This window comes from Folsomia candida, unplaced genomic scaffold, assembly GCF_002217175.1.
Source record: "Folsomia candida strain VU population unplaced genomic scaffold, ASM221717v1 Fcan01_Sc001, whole genome shotgun sequence".
In the NCBI taxonomy this organism is placed as follows: Eukaryota; Metazoa; Arthropoda; class Collembola; order Entomobryomorpha; family Isotomidae; genus Folsomia; species Folsomia candida.
In genome coordinates, this window is record NW_019091193.1 from 3,216,134 (window position 1) to 3,232,293 (window position 16,160).

General features: G+C 40.2%; 2 protein-coding genes and 1 long non-coding RNA gene across 3 annotated transcripts; 1 reads left to right on the plus strand and 2 right to left on the minus strand.

Moving 5' to 3' along the window:
* Positions 1-2,214: 2,214 nt before the first annotated feature.
* Positions 2,215-7,455, minus strand: LOC110847948. Its single transcript, XM_022095040.1, has one exon. It carries the CDS (start codon positions 7,453-7,455, stop codon positions 2,215-2,217), a length of 5,241 nt encoding a protein of 1,746 aa, XP_021950732.1.
* Positions 7,456-11,164: 3,709 nt separating this feature from the next.
* Positions 11,165-11,890, plus strand: LOC118434042. Its single transcript, XM_035846722.1, has 4 exons — positions 11,165-11,213; positions 11,306-11,381; positions 11,455-11,644; positions 11,724-11,890. Exons 1-4 carry the CDS (start codon positions 11,165-11,167, stop codon positions 11,814-11,816), a joined length of 408 nt encoding a protein of 135 aa, XP_035702615.1. The 3' UTR covers positions 11,817-11,890.
* Positions 11,891-12,247: 357 nt separating this feature from the next.
* On the minus strand, positions 12,248-12,878 carry LOC110853344. The gene is made up of 3 exons (XR_002548194.2): positions 12,746-12,878; positions 12,551-12,671; positions 12,248-12,485 (listed from the first exon to the last, which is right to left on the minus strand). It is a non-coding gene; the product is annotated as an uncharacterized LOC110853344 (long non-coding RNA).
* Positions 12,879-16,160: the final 3,282 nt, after the last annotated feature.

Genomic DNA, 16,160 nt, shown 5'->3' on the forward strand with positions numbered 1-16,160 from the left:
AGTGACATCTGACCATCTACGCCCCCCCCCCCCCCGTGATAATTGGTGACAAATTTCAGACCCCCTCCCCCCGTCTAATCGATCACGTGATTTATGGAGGCTCCCTAACTTATTTTTTACGGTATTTGGGCTAAAATTCAAAATTTAAGCCTTTTTGACGTTGCTATGCATTACAAAACGTCGAATGTCGAAAAAACTGAGTTTTTTTATACAAAGGAAGGGCAGAAATTCTTAAATTTTGCATTTTAGCCCAATCGACCAACTCTAAGTGGGGCGGCCTTAGCATGGCGAAACACAGGTCAAATGTCGAAAAAACTTGTTTTGTCATGCATAGGAAGGTAAAAAATGCTTAAATTTTGAATTTTAGCCCAATACCGTAAACAATAAATTAAGTCCCTATGGGCATCTAGAATTTTAACCGGCCCGAAAGTCTAATACATTGAAGGTATGTAGCAAGGAGGCGTATGAGCCAGCTTGGTATTCTGGACTGGTTGTGGGTTTGAGGTGAGGTGAGTTGGGCCAATCCTCACCTCACTTGTAAATGAGTTAGCTCAGATTGTGGTGAGGTGAGGTGAGTTGTGAGGCAACTCACGAGTTGAAGCGTGTGTAGTGAGCATATGGGTTGGGGTTGATTGAGATCACCCAAACTCACAACTCGCCTCACCTCACCTCACTTAATGTGAGGATGAGGTGAGTTGAGGCGAGTTTTGTGACAACCCAACTCACACGATGAGGTATGTACAAATAGATTGACCAGCTCATGGCCATGAGCCACCATGCATGGTGGTGGCTCTGAAATGTGCAGGAAACGCATTTCGAGCACGTTTGCATGCTTGTCTCCCATTTATTATTTGACACGAGCTATTTTTATTTTGGCGTTTAAATTATTCAATTTGGTATGATTTTTACGCCAAAATAAAAATAACAGTTGTTAAGCTCCGTTTTACGCTATATGAGTTCATCGCATGGAGTACATTACCCGAATGAGCCGAATTATTTTAATTATTTTATTTTGGCGTTTAAATCATACGAAATTGAACAATTTAAACGCCAAAATAAAAATAAGTGGTGTTGAATAATAAGATAATTCGGCTCGTTCGGCTAATGTACTCCATATGATGAATTCATGCATTTGGGGCAGAGGTTTAAAAAATCACCGGGGGACGACGTGCTCAGGTGCTAAGTGTTGGTGCTAAGTGTTGCTAAGTGTTGCTAAGCGCTCACCGCCCCATTTCGAGGCAAGTTGGGCAATCTATCTATTTGTACATACCTCATCGTGTGAACCCAACTGATTTGCGGACGTAAGCCACCCACCATAAGCCACCCACCAAAAGCCACTCAACAAAAGCCACTCCCCATAAGCCACCCCAGGAAAAAGCCACGCACCAAAAGCCACCTTCCATAAGCCACCGTAGGAATTATGCCACTTCTAGAAAAAGCTACTCTTATCATCATCATCTTTATTAATAAACCGGGGGTTGGACTACGCTTAGTCCTTGTGTTTACCACACAAGCTGGAAATTTAATATTTAAATTCTTAGGAACTCGATAGAGTAACCTACGCAAATTTCTGAAATATGTTGTACGCAGCTAAAATTTGGTATGACCTGCCTGAGACCTCGAAGCACCGAAATTGACGTAGATTTTCAAATATTTTCAACCTCAGCTAAAATTTGGGATGTGAGTGTACAGTTTGAGAAATCTGGTACATATAAGTCACACCAGATCATGAAAAATCATCAGTAATTGATTTCTCGGTATTAAAATTACTACCTCTTGGTATTAAAATTATCCCCGTCCGTAAAAATTTGATACCAATATATTAAAACTTTAATACTGTTGAGACACAAAGCGATCTTATCCAACTACCCGTCGGGAAAGCGTCTCGCTATTAATGGGCCCTTTTCTGATGATAAGTTATAAGGAGATGATACACACACTCGAAAGACACATTGGCATTACTTTTAACAATTTATTGCAATCTCTTCAATTATCAACAATTACAAAAATGAGAATTGCACACACAAGAAAAAGACTACCTCTCTACTCGAGTTCCAACGGACGACGACTTCTTTTCTCTCTTACTCACACAAAGAAGGAAGCGAGGGTAAAATATGAAGGGAAATACAAACCATAGGGGCAAACTAATAATCATATAATAATGTATAATCCAACATCCTCCCACCTCTTTCGAGAGTAAAACGAACAAAAGAATTAATCTACATTTACACACATATAATTCCAATGATCATAACGCGACGGCTTCTTTACTTGTCTCCCGGCTCGCGTCTTGACAATCACATCTTGTTTCGAATCAGCACGGTCCATCTCTTGAATCCTTTCGCTGATTGGCAACTCATCTGACGAAGACAATTCCATGGGGTATAGACGTTGAAAGGGTCTCGTCAACACGTGTCCTTTCTTCACCTTGGTGACTTGCAACGTACCAAACTTTCCAATCTTCATCTCGTAGTCATGTGCGGTTTGAACCTTCGCCACTCGGATGATTCCATCTCCACCAGGGATGACCTCTATGACCTTTCCAACAGGCCACTCATATCTCTTCTTGTTGTCGCATCCAATGAGTACGACGTCTCCAACCTTTAGAACTGGACTCTTCCTTTCCAGCCCCCTCTGCACAAGTTGGGATAAATATTCACTTCGGAATCTTTGCTGTAGTTGACTCTGGACTGACTTCATCCTTCGATAGGACTTTTCAAATCCACGTTGGTTGATCATTTCTCCTTCAGGGAAATGAGCACTTCGGGTTGGATGTAGGAACATGGCTGGGGTGAGTGGAATCAGGTCCCCATCATCTTCCGTCATAACTGTCAAGGGTCGATCATTGATTGTCGACTGGACTGCAGAGAGACTGGTTCGTAGCTCCTCATTGGTCAACTTCGCCTTGCCAAGCATCCTGCGCAATTGATTCTTCATTGAGCGGACCAGTCGCTCCCACCATCCTCCCCACCATGGCGCTGCAGGAGGATTAAACGTCCACTTTATTGGTTCCACATCAAAGTTCTCTCCAAGTTCCATGGTATCCAAAGTTTTCATTAGGTTCGCCACTCTCACAAAATTTGTACCATTGTCGCTGAAAATCGTGCGGGGGCGACCATGCACATTGATAAATCTTTGCAGGGCTCCCATAAACGCTTCCGCACTTAATGACTGTACGACGTCCAACGACACACAACGATACACGGCACACGTAAATAGCACAATCCATGCTTTACTTCCATCTTTCAGAGTGACAGGTCCTGCTAGGTCGACTCCAGTCGTCTCAAAAACTTCAGTAGGAGTTACACGTTTCGCTGGGAGGCTTGCAGGTTCAACTGCCAGCGGCTTCGAATCGTAACGTCGACATCTTGGACATTCTCGGATGATGGACTTGATAGATTTTCTCCCTCCCAACATCCAAAACCGTTCTCTCAATTTGCATAATAAGAACTGCACTCCAGGGTGACTGTATATTTGGTGTAGTTCTCTCACCATCATCTTCACAATTGGGTGCTTGCTTGGCAGAATTACTGGACAACGGAAATGATCTGTGTCTTCTTTGTTGAGTAGACGGGTCTTCACACAAAGTAGACCATCATTCTTGACAATTGCCAGCTTCCTGTTAATATTTCTGATATCCGGAATAAGACACTCTTCTTGAACACATTGAAAGAGACGATGTTCTGCTATTTTCATCTCTTGCAGACTCAGCCGATCTTCTTTCTGGTGAACGCCGAGTTTTTTACAATTGGTAATGAATCGAATTATCCACCCCATTACTTTCACATTCTTCCTGAACGATGAGAATTTGCACTGGAACCAAGCATTCTCTCGTGAAACTTGAAGAATTGATCTCTTGTCTTTCTTCCGTTCAGTCTTGATCTCATCTTCGTCCACAACACTGGACGTGGTTGGCCATTTATCCTCTGGACCACGAAGCCACTCCATCCCCTCCCACCATTTCGACGACAACAAATGACTCGACGAACAACCACGGGAAGGTAGATCTGCGGGGTTCATCACTCCAGGGACGTGCCTCCAATTTTCAATACTTGTCAGCTTCCTAATTTCTGCGACTCTATTTGCCACGAACGTGCCCCACTCCTCACTACGTTGTATCCATGCGAGGGCAGTTGACGAATCAGTCCAATGATAGACTTTCTCGATCTCGAAATCCAACGACTCTTGCACCAACTTCAGCAGACGAACTCCAATAAGGCAACCCATTAGCTCCAGTCTTGGTATTGTTCCACCTCGAAGCGGTGCGACACGAGATTTGGCTTGTACGAGATTGATTCTCACTTCTTGTCCTTTCTTACTCCGCACATAGATTACTGCGGCGTAAGCATATTTACTTGCATCAGTGAACAAATGCAATTGCATTTCACTTTGATCATGACTAAACAGCATTTGTCTTGGGATCTTGATAAACGACACGAGATAGAGCTCCTCACACCATTTTCTGAATTTTGTAGACTCATTTTCTTCCAAGTCGTCATCCCACCCCTTCTTTGCTGTCCACATTTCTTGCAGCATGAGCTTAGGTTCCAGGGTCACAGGGCATGTAAACCCGATGGGGTCAAATACTCCGGCCACCACTGACAGAATCTTCCTCTTTGTCAACGGTCCTTGTATCACAACTGGCTGTACTTCACATGACAATGTGTCCTCCGACCGATCCCACGCTAGTCCCAAAACATTAGTTTTCTTCTTCTTGACAACATCCACTTTGCTGCACTCCCACTCACGAAGATCCATCTTGGCGTCGGCTAAAATCTTGGTTGACACGGCACGGAAGTCTTCATACTCTTGGGTAGTATCAAACGAAGTGATGCTATTGTCCACGTACATTGATTTAAGGAGTTTCTTCGCTATTATTTTCATGTACTCCTCAACTTGTGATAAGTGCAGCTCTAACACGCCTCCAAGCAGGAATGGACTGCACGTTTCTCCAAAGACGACTCGAGCGTGACGTAATTCCTTGATGGTTTCCATATTCTCGTCCCACCACAGGAATCTCTGATAATCTCGATCTTCTTCACGCACCTCGATCATCTGGAACGCTTTTCTTATGTCGGAGACAACTCCAATTTTCCGTTGTCGAAAACGATGCAAAACAGCAGGGATCAGTTCAATCAGATTGGGACCCTTATACAAACAATCATTAAGTGATGGCTGTCCCTTTACCTTACAGCTTGCATCAAACACAGGACGGACGGGTGTGGTTTGGCTCTCCGGCTTGAACACGGGATGGTGAGGTAAATAGTGACTTTCTCCTGGACTCTTGACATTGACAGGTTCCACTATCCCTTCTTTCTCCCACCCTCGAAATATTTCACTATATTGATTGACAGCAACATTATCCTTGAGTTTCTTTGTTGTTGACTGCAACCTTTTCTCAGCAATTGTTCGGTTTGAGGGAAGGTCAGGTTTCTCGCTTATCCAGGGCAAACCAACACAATAGCGACCGTCTTCCTTCCTCGTCACGTTTTCTATGAAGTGCTTCTTGGCTTCTTCATCTTCTTGAGATTTTGACTTCACTTGAATGGAATCTGTTATTCCCAGAGTATCCAACGACCACAAATCTTGCAAACTAAATTGTCGATGGCACAAAGCAATGGCGACATTAGAGTGGCACGGAACAGGAACTGGTCCACCCAACGCCCAACCAAAAATCGTCTCCTCCGCAAACAAGTCCCCACCCAAGTCGATATTCCTACCCGTCATCACTTGCCCCCTCAAATCGGAACCAATTAGGATTTCAATATCCAAATCTTCTACGCGGGTTGTTGCGAGATCGGAGATATTTATCTTCTTCTTCTTCAGCGTTTCCAGCCATGGTCCAACTGGAACTCTCGGAAGAGAAGTACACACAATGGATTTTTCTCGTAAAATCCAGTTCTTCTTTATGGTGCCGGCTAGATTTTCAATTTCCACTTCTCTTAAATGTTCTTCATGGAGATCTGTCACGTATCCGCCGAGCAGCATATTTCTGACATGTTCGACACCAGTCGACTTTGAGCCGGTAACCTTCACTGTCTTCGTTCCGACGTAGCTGACTTGACTTCCTTCGTCAATCAACATTCTCACAGTTCGAGATCCTCTTGCGCCCATCGCCCGCACCACCACAACTTTCAGGAGCACATCGTTGCTTCTTGCAAAATTATTATGACGGACGACGGAGCTATCTGGTTGCTCAGGCTGACGTTCAGTCTTGTCACCTCCACGACACATGATGAGATGATGCCTATTCCCACAACCACCACATTTCACAGTTGCACTACATTTCTTTGAAATATGTCCAGATTTCAAGCACCGGAAACAGACTTTCTTCTCTTTGAGCTTATCATTTCTCTGCTCCATGGTCATGGTCCGTGCCTTGAAACAATCTTGACTCATGTGATTAATCTTGTCGCAGAATACGCATCCAATTTTACTTGTTGACGATAGACCAGCAGCGGTAGCGACGTCCTCTTGGTGCGCATCTCCGTACAGTGAATCCTTTTTCTTGAAGTCCTTGCTTCTGTCCTTCTGCCCGTAAACCATCTTCAGTTTTCCTTCTCGCTCGACTTCTTGACGGAGGAACTGCATCAGATTATCCAACTTGGTTTTCGGAGGATCAGAAGTAGATAAATCTTCATCATACAATGTTGAGCGGTACCAAGCTGTCAAGATTTCTTTCGGAACACACGTCTCGATCATGGGTCGCAAGAACAATGTGTCCCTCTCTGACCTAACTCCCAACGATGCCAAGGCCTGTAACTGTGTCTGCAGACTGTCATACAATTTTGATAATGGTAACTTCTCTCGCTTTGTTAAGATATCCACTAACTCTCTTGCATACAAATCCACCAGCAAGTCTTCTTTGCCAAAGCGCTCCCTGAGAGCATCCACAGCATTTTGGTAATTCTCTTCAGTTTTTGGATAACTCTTCACAACATCGGCAGCACGAGTCCCACTCACCATTGATTGGGTCAGATAGTGAAACTTGTCTGTGGTGTGTAAGTCCGAATCCACATGAATTTTCTCGAATTGTGCCCACCACTCAAGCCAATTTTTTAGTTCACCATCGAATTTGATCAGCTCTATCTTTGGTAACTTGTAATTCTTCTTGTGGTTGTCACTTGAATCCGAACTGCGCGTGGATGGACTGAGGCTTGAGGGGAAAATGATCTTGTTCACTTTATGCCGAATAACTAACACTTTGTCGTAGTAATCTTCTACTGTGGTAAGTTCCGCTGCATATTCTTTGTCGTCAAGATTCCCGTCCAGATGTTGATCTTTCATCTTCTGGTCTAGCTCCTCCACCTCCTCCACTAGCTTATTCAATTTGATTAATTTGATTTCGAGCGTATCTTTGTCCGGTGCGGCCTTGGTCCTCTCTGCGTCCAGCTCGTTCACTACCTTCGTGATGCTTGCTCTGACGGGAGTACGCGCCTTCCTGATCCGGTCCATTGTACCTCGAAATCAATAAATCCAACAAACGAAATCGATTAGAAAATGTTCCCAACAATAATACTCTGGAACAATCTCCACCTCAATCACTCCTGTATGCACAGGATGGGGCCCTCGAAGAGGCTATACGAACACTTGTGATAATTCTGCTTCCCTCCTTCACGGACGTGGCACCCACGGCTCTCTCCAAGGAAAGGACAACACGAACAAAATAATTGAAATGGTATCACCTAGTACACCCCCGAATACTCAGGGTGGGGTCCTCGAAGAGGCAAAGTAGGTTGGTGATTCCTCTGGTCCCTCGCCGGCTTGACAAATCTCGGTCCGGTCACAAGGGTCTTGGCAACAATGACTTATTCTCCCTCGCCGATTCAGCTTTGCTCTCCTCGGGCACAAGGGCTAGTCTTCTGTCGTCGACACGCTTCTCCTTATCGCGATAACACCAGTAAAAGTGCCCCACGTTGGGCGCCAAATGTTGAGACACAAAGCGATCTTATCCAACTACCCGTCGGGAACGCGTCTCGCTATTAATGGGCCCTTTTCTGATGATAAGTTATAAGGAGATGATACACACACTCGAAAGACACATTGGCATTACTTTTAACAATTTATTGCAATCTCTTCAATTATCAACAATTACAAAAATGAGAATTGCACACACAAGAAAAAGACTACCTCTCTACTCGAGTTCCAACGGACGACGACTTCTTTTCTCTCTTACTCACACAAAGAAGGAAGCGAGGGTAAAATATGAAGGGAAATACAAACCATAGGGGCAAACTAATAATCATATAATAATGTATAATCCAACAAATACCGAGCTATTATTACTGCACGGTATTATCTACGTACCAATACCACTTTAGTTGAGTTATGTATATATGATGACCGCTTGGTATAATTTTAATATTGGATCTCTAAGAGTGGTTTAGGGTATACATAAGTTGAAGATATTCAAGGAGAATGACCTCAGCAGAATTCAACATCAATTTAAAATTTTAAAGGCACCGAAAGGGATCGGAACGCTTATAACCCATTGCCCTAACCGTTCTCACATTCCTAAAATTTGTAATGTTAAATAGCTGATTTGATATTTAACAATCTCAATACAGTCTCTCGATTGTTTTTTTACCCACGTTTTCTGTGACTACCAATAATATATCACGAAATTATATTACGGGTGTCACACCCGTAATATAATTTCGATAGTATAATGTGATAGTGTTTCAGTGAATAATGCGATCTTAAAAGGACTCGCAAAGTTGTTTGAACTAGGTTTTATCAATGAAGATGATAAGAGTAGCTTTTTCTAGAAGTGGCATATTTCCTACGGTGGCTTATGGAAGGTGGCTTTTGGTGCGTGGCTTTTTCCTGGGGTGGCTTATTTCCTAGTGTGGCTTATGGGGAGTGGCTTTTGTTGAGTGGCTTTTGGTGGGTGGCTTATACCGACCTCCTCTTCTGCTGCTCTGGCACTCGTTTATCGGACAGATAACAGACTAAAAATGTTTTTCATGATTGTTTCCATTGTCGGGTTTCTGGCTCCCTTCATAATTCCCACGATTTTTCAGATATCCGGGTCAAATCCGTATCATGTTACGTTATGTGCTTCTATCGCTGATTTTTTGCACCCAAAGGTCACCTGGTCGCTAAATTGTGCTTTATTTCTGCTCGGAAGTGCCACTCTTTTCATAGTAATTTTCGAAATTGCCCGTCTCTGGTCTCAAGTATCGATTTTTGGCATGTTAGCATTTTCCAATTTTTCTAATGCATTATCCACCTGTTTTGATGTCAATTGTGGAATGCTACGCGTCCGAAATTTGAAATTATACCGGGAATTAGTAATCCTGGTGGAACATTGGTGTTTCGAATTTCTGCTGAATTCACTACTCTTTTATGTCGTTGCAACATTGAGATTTACAATTTCTTGTAATTTCATCGTGTTAAGGGTTCGACCTCTCCTACCGATTTACACGTGGATCGTGTTTATCGCTTTCGCGGTGCCGACGTACCTCACGATTGTCGGGATCACGCCGAGGTTCTCTAGAATTGGGGAGGATTCTGAAGAATGGTTACGAAAATGGAGAATTTTTGCCAGAAAGGGGACACTTCTTAAGAAAATGGTGGCAAGTTTGAAGCCCATCGTGCTACATGGAGGATTCGGCAGGAATAAAATGATTGTTTTTGACAAAGAGATGAAATGTGGGTATTACAAGGCAATTTTGGAAAATACGATTATGGCTTCGTTATCGATTAATGTCTAAGAGCAATAAGCACATGACTCCAGGGAGAGAACACAGGTGTGAAGAAGTTGTTATAATATTTTTCATGTCTCACCTTAGAAAAACTTTGGATGCAAATATATCTAAATGGTGTAAACCAAATGAGCTAGTTATACACAGATAAAACCAAAAATGAACTAGAGTTTTGGCTCTATCTGTTTGTTAAGGAATTGACAATGAAGTAATTATCCCTCCCTTTCATTTGTCTCACCGTCTGGCCTAGCGTGCAGTACCGGAGTCGCAGATTTAGAGCTACATAGCTGTAATAATTAACAATTTTCTAATAAAATTGCCTCTTGCATAAACCCAGGGATGATAATATGTATGTATGTATTGCTCATGACCTTAAGTTCATGAGATCTCAAACCTATGTATGGATGTACATACATTCGTTAATTAAGCTTTATTGTTAATTATTATTTTTAATTCATTATACTAAATTTTGACGTGACATGTACATATAGAAATTGCAAATGAGAATGCATGACATTCCGTGACAGAAGGACGAAAGTGGGCGAATCCGTTGAAATTGGTAGAATTTAAATACACAGTTTGTCTCAGTTTCTAATTAATTACTTTTACACCTTCAGCCCTACATGGTTCATCGATAAGTAGGAAAATTTTGAAAAAAATGATTTTCCACATGATTTTAATTTTATTCTTCGGTGTTCTCACGACTATTTGTGCTACTACATTTTCTGGAATACTCGCCTACTTAAAAGGTATTTAGCATACCTACGTGTGTATGTACATTTCTAAATTGAGGGATAACTACTAAATTTTCAACCTGACCAATAGCACGTGACGGCATGTCTCAAATTGACACCTACTTGAATATCACACTACGCCAAAACAATTTGACGCATTGGATGGAAACATCGTCTCCAAGCTTTTCCCGAGATGAACTGGACTCAATAAATATCCCAAATCTGGTTAAAATCGACCTTTATAACAAATTATTTTCGCTCCAAGTGGACCTTGAGTATGGATAAACGTTCAAATAAGAGGCTGTCAATTTGCATATTTACATATGTATGTATATTATTAACCAATCCAACCATTGTTTTTAGAAATTCAAATCTGACAAATGTCTCAGCTAACGTTAAGCCGGATTGCATCTATTCGGATTTGGAAAATGGTCACATTTCGGTTCGGTTCGTCGCAGAGAATGTCAAACTTTCAGGTGATTGAAATATCTGTCTTAATGAAAAATCTCGCGTCATGCTCGCCATAAGCTTTGCATGCAAAAAATCGAACATCTGAACTTCCACCATTAAATTTTTAAGCACCCATGTAATTTCTCCTATTTATGTATAGGATTGTACCGTGCGAACGGATCCCTCATGAACGCCACGACTACGTTTCACTCCGACGGAAATTGGACAATAGATTTTGACATGACATGTACATTCCGAGCAAATTTAACTTACATGAATGCATCGCATGTCAGATTGGCTGATGACTATGAATTTTCCTGTGGTAACATTCCACCCAGTTTTTCGCACAAGTTATCAAATAAAATAATTTTCTTCTGCAAAATAAATACGTTTATCGATGATACAAATAAATAGGTGAGACTTATTCTGATGGAATAATTACTCCATGCAACCTACCTGGAAAACTTCGTACGCACATTGTTAAGTCAAGGTTACTAATTTATGCTAATTATGTACACATGTTTCAGCTTGATATTTAAATTGTGGTAAATTTTTTTGCCAAGATTTGTCGGTCTTTTAGCGAAAGTGGACACATCGGAGGGAAATGGCACGGAGAACTGGGCTGGGAGAGGGATAGAAGAATACCTGGAGAACAAATTAGGCAGCTATGTTCATAAGTGTGGCACAGTGAGAGATATTGTTTCACCCAAATTTGGACAATTAGTGCACAAGTATTTGTCACAGATCTTTCAGGTATTTTACTTGATGTATTGGTGCATAAATCTTGATCTTATTAAGTGTCTGGCTTCATGGTGTAGTAATTTTATTCTAGAAGAAATCACTGTTCGACATGATGGATTTTGAAATGATTCTACGATATGACTGCTGGATAGGGGATGAAAATTGTGATTTTTGGTTGGACTGATTTTATGAATGTTGTGAAGTAAATAATTTAAAATTACTAGTATTTACATACATAGATCCTGTAATTTCTAATTCCCTGATTATGACTTAGATATTCATGTTATGAAAAGTTTATGGAATGTGACGAGTACGATGTAAATACGAGTATTTTGCAAAAATAAATATGATTATTAATTTGCTCCGATTAATTCTAATTATCTATGTATGTAGCCTCGAACGTACAGGTGCTTACGAAATTTTACAATCCGGTATCATCTAGTTTTTTTCATAACTCTCATTATGCATATTTTCGACGATTCCATGGACACGCACAAATAATTCCAAAGTGTCTGCTTTTACGTGCAACCTAATTTCAGCATAAAAAATTATTTCAACTAATTGGATACAATTAAAATATGTAAATGCAATCAAAATTACTGCATCATTTATAAATATTTGCTGGAATCTCTAAATATTATGATGCTCAAAGCTCTAATTTAATAATCTGCTTTTGATTTTAAAGATAAATATTTCCAATCATAAATAATTCCGTTAATACAGATTAATGTACTAATTACTCCAGGATGAGGCGTATGTCAAAATGGTACCGAGAAACTCAGTTGAAGCACCAGCACTGTCCATTTCTGAACTCGCATCGGCTGTACCGGTCATCACAGTGGAGATTTTGGCACTGTTGTGGGAACAAAAAATAATTCAGAAATATATTTCCATGAAATTTTTTAGACATTTTCTTACCGGGTGTTGACATTGCCATAAGACGCCATTGTCTCCAAAGGCCGACGCAGACGAAGCGGGACGCCCCTCATCGGAAACAGCGACCCCAACAACGACGAAAAACGCGAAGAGAGCGACAATCCTGCAATAAGGAGGAACAATTTAGTAATTATTTTCATAATTTGTGGGGAAATTATAAATATTTCAGAAACCTACATTTTCAGGGGAGACATCTTTACAAAGTTTTCGCTGGTTGAGAAGAACTTGAAGTTTTGAATGTATGAATATGTTTTGGATGGCGTTCACTGAAATGACCCTACCTTTTATACCCATCGATCCCGCAGATAATTGCTTATTTTTTCAATTTAATTGCCAATTTTTTTCATGGTAATATTACTTTGTGGTTTTTCTTCTAAAAAATATCTGCACAAATAATGGCGTGATGTGCTATGCAGATAACTATTAAATTAATTGATTTCGGTCTACAATAAATATAAGCAGACAGATTGGAAATAATATTTTTCGAACATAATGATGTAAATGTGTTCCTACTTCCTAGAATTGTTTTACATACTCAACAACTTTATTCGTTAATTAATATAACCACTTGAAAATATTTATTTATTTGTCTTGATGCTGATTAAGTTTAACCAATGGACATATCTAATGTGTTAGATAGATGCTAATTAGCAACAATTTCATAAATGCGATCCACGTGTGACTAAAGTAAACCGCACATAGATAAAATGAGTAGTTACTTGGAAAATGACGAAGTTTGTACAAGCTGGCTGGAAAAATTTAGTAATCCCGAGTGGCATGATTAATGGTTTCTACCATGCACGAATTTGCAAGACCATGTACAGAAGTACATAAATAGGTATGTATTTATCAGAGGAATGTAATCTGCAAAATCTTGCAAATAAAAATTTTTATATCATCGTCGAGGAAGATAACAAGCGAGAATTTTTTCAATTCCAGAATACTTACATTGAAGCTTCATAAACTCTAATATGAAGTTATCTGTTTTTAATCCTTAAACTAAACGAATCTCACTAATCTACCCTTGGTTCTTCAACAACGTTACATACGTATTAAGTATTAGATGTTTTAAAATTAATTCTAATAACGTTGAACGTGCAAACCAAGAATATTTCAAAAAGCTAATGTATAAAAAACTTCGTAATTTTTGAGCAAAACAATATATACATAATTTAATTTAACTTTCATAAAAATTCTTAACTCATAAATCAATTCGAAATGCCTAAAATGCCCTTTCAGAATGCAATACGGCATGTCCTAAAAATACTTTTGCATAGATTGCCGAAAAATAATAAATTAGATCATCTAAAAATGGTTATTTACTGTAGAACTCATTTTATCTATGTACGTATAAATGAAACAATAGGTAATTGTTTTATGGGTATTTGGAGCTACTAAATACGCCTACATAGGTATCTGCAGGTATGTATGCATATCTATCTGTCTAGACAGGGCATGTCATAAATGTCAAAATGCCCTAGGCACGGGTATGGGTACAAATCTAACACTATCCAGGAAATAAATAATTTACATCCATCGTCGCATTCGAAATATAAAATTTTCATCCAGGATCATTCTTTCAGTAACAAAACTACTGCACACTCGACGGACATATGTACGTGTTGAAGTAAAGCACTAACACTCTTAATGATATTGTTAACACTACAAATCAGGGTTGCAGAAATCTCATCTCACCCTCGTAAATCTCATCTCTCTGAGATATAATGAGAAATAGTGAGACATGAGAAATATGAGATTTAGTGAGATTTATGAGCCATGCACTAGCGCCACCTAGCGGACGGGGTCATTAACTACATGTTTATCTCATTATTTCTCATATTTCTCACTCAGCCCCAAGTGAGATAAATGATATAAATCATTAAATCTCACTAAATCTCACTCAGTGATATATATCACTTGTAACCCTGCTACAAATATATGATTCTGGTAAAGAATTTTACATATTATATACACTTAAATTTCCAAGAAAACTTTATCAAAAATTTGTTAATTCCTACCTTGTGCATGTTTTTAAGCAGGATTTAATTGAGGAAAATACTCGTACTAAGATTTCATGTCTTATGGACCCCATTTAATTTAAATACTAATAAGTAATTTGCTGATTTTCCATCAACATTTTGTTATGAAACTTATTTAGTGTGCGACTTTCCTAAATACATAGTATAATTAATGTATGTGCTTACAAACAGATTAGTATGTACATAATAAAATAAGCTTGTGCGATTAAAAATAAATAAGTTGACATCTGAAGATAGTGCACATTAAACTATCCGCCCGACCCTTTTCATGTCATTAAATTATTCAGCTGGTGCTGCAATGCACTCTTAGATAAGAATTTTTACGACTGGTGACTGGGTATTGATGTACCTAATCTCAATTATTTACATTAACTAGCTAATTCTGTCTTCTTTTACTGAAATAGTAATAAGAAATTCTCCTCAATAAATGATTTCCCCCCAAAAGAATTATTTACTCTGATCGATCTTTCTTCTGGGTGCTACGTACCCGAGTGCAATACCGACTTATGAAATGTTGTCAGAAATCCTGCTCCCATTTTTGAAAAGAACTTTCTCCCTTGCCGACCGATTTTGCTGGTTGTCCTTCACTTTTGACGAAGATAAGCAACTCGTGACCTGCAGAAGGGGACCTGGGGCATTGTTGGACCGTATTAGTTTCGTGGCATATGTGATTTACGTCGTACTACAAACGTACGGAATTTTGTGGCACAATAACACGTCGAACCATGTAACGAAGCTAAATTCTGCGTTATTCAGCCTATCATATATATCAAATCTGCTAATCATTCTGTATTGGAAAGCTGACAAGGGAATCCCGCAGTTGTTGAATGTCATCTCCAAACGGACTATTGACCCCGAAAGGAAAAGCGGTAAGATTTCAGACTCCCGCCCAAAAACTGTATACCCGCTTAAAATAAATTGTTACTAATATTATAATCTCGCGCCAAGGTTCCTCTCACCAGGCGAGACGAAACGTGCTAAAAATATCCCGCCTCCTCCTTCTCATTGTGAACATTGGGTATTTCGCCTTTCCCGCTGCGGTCGCTATTCTTGTTTTCTTTCACCCATGCAAACAACCATTTCTGGGTTCAATCTTTCTCTCACCGAGTTCCTGTCAGGCTCCATGCTCAATTGTTCTCCTATTCTTAGCCATGCTTGAATCTGGCGCTATACACTATGTGACCTTGACTGCGGGCTTCTTTACAGGATGTCTCCTCTACTCGGGAATGATCCACTTGTGGTTCGAGTCCTCCAAGCTGTTTGACTCCACACGTGTCAAGTTTATGCAAAAATATAGGGAGCTTCATGTTTTTGAGAAATTATTCAATTCCTGCATCCAGGCCCGCATTTTCCCCGTGATCGTGGGAATTTTTCCCATCCTTGAAATTTTGGGAGGATTTGCATGCATCCGTCTGTATCGAAGAATGAACCCCTTGGAATTTGCTGTCGTCGCAGTGGAAACCCTGGCCGTGACAGGATTCATTCTGGTGTTTTTTTCCGGAGCTGGCATGATTCATGAAAGGAGCGTGAAGTGGCTAAAGGAATGTCAGAAG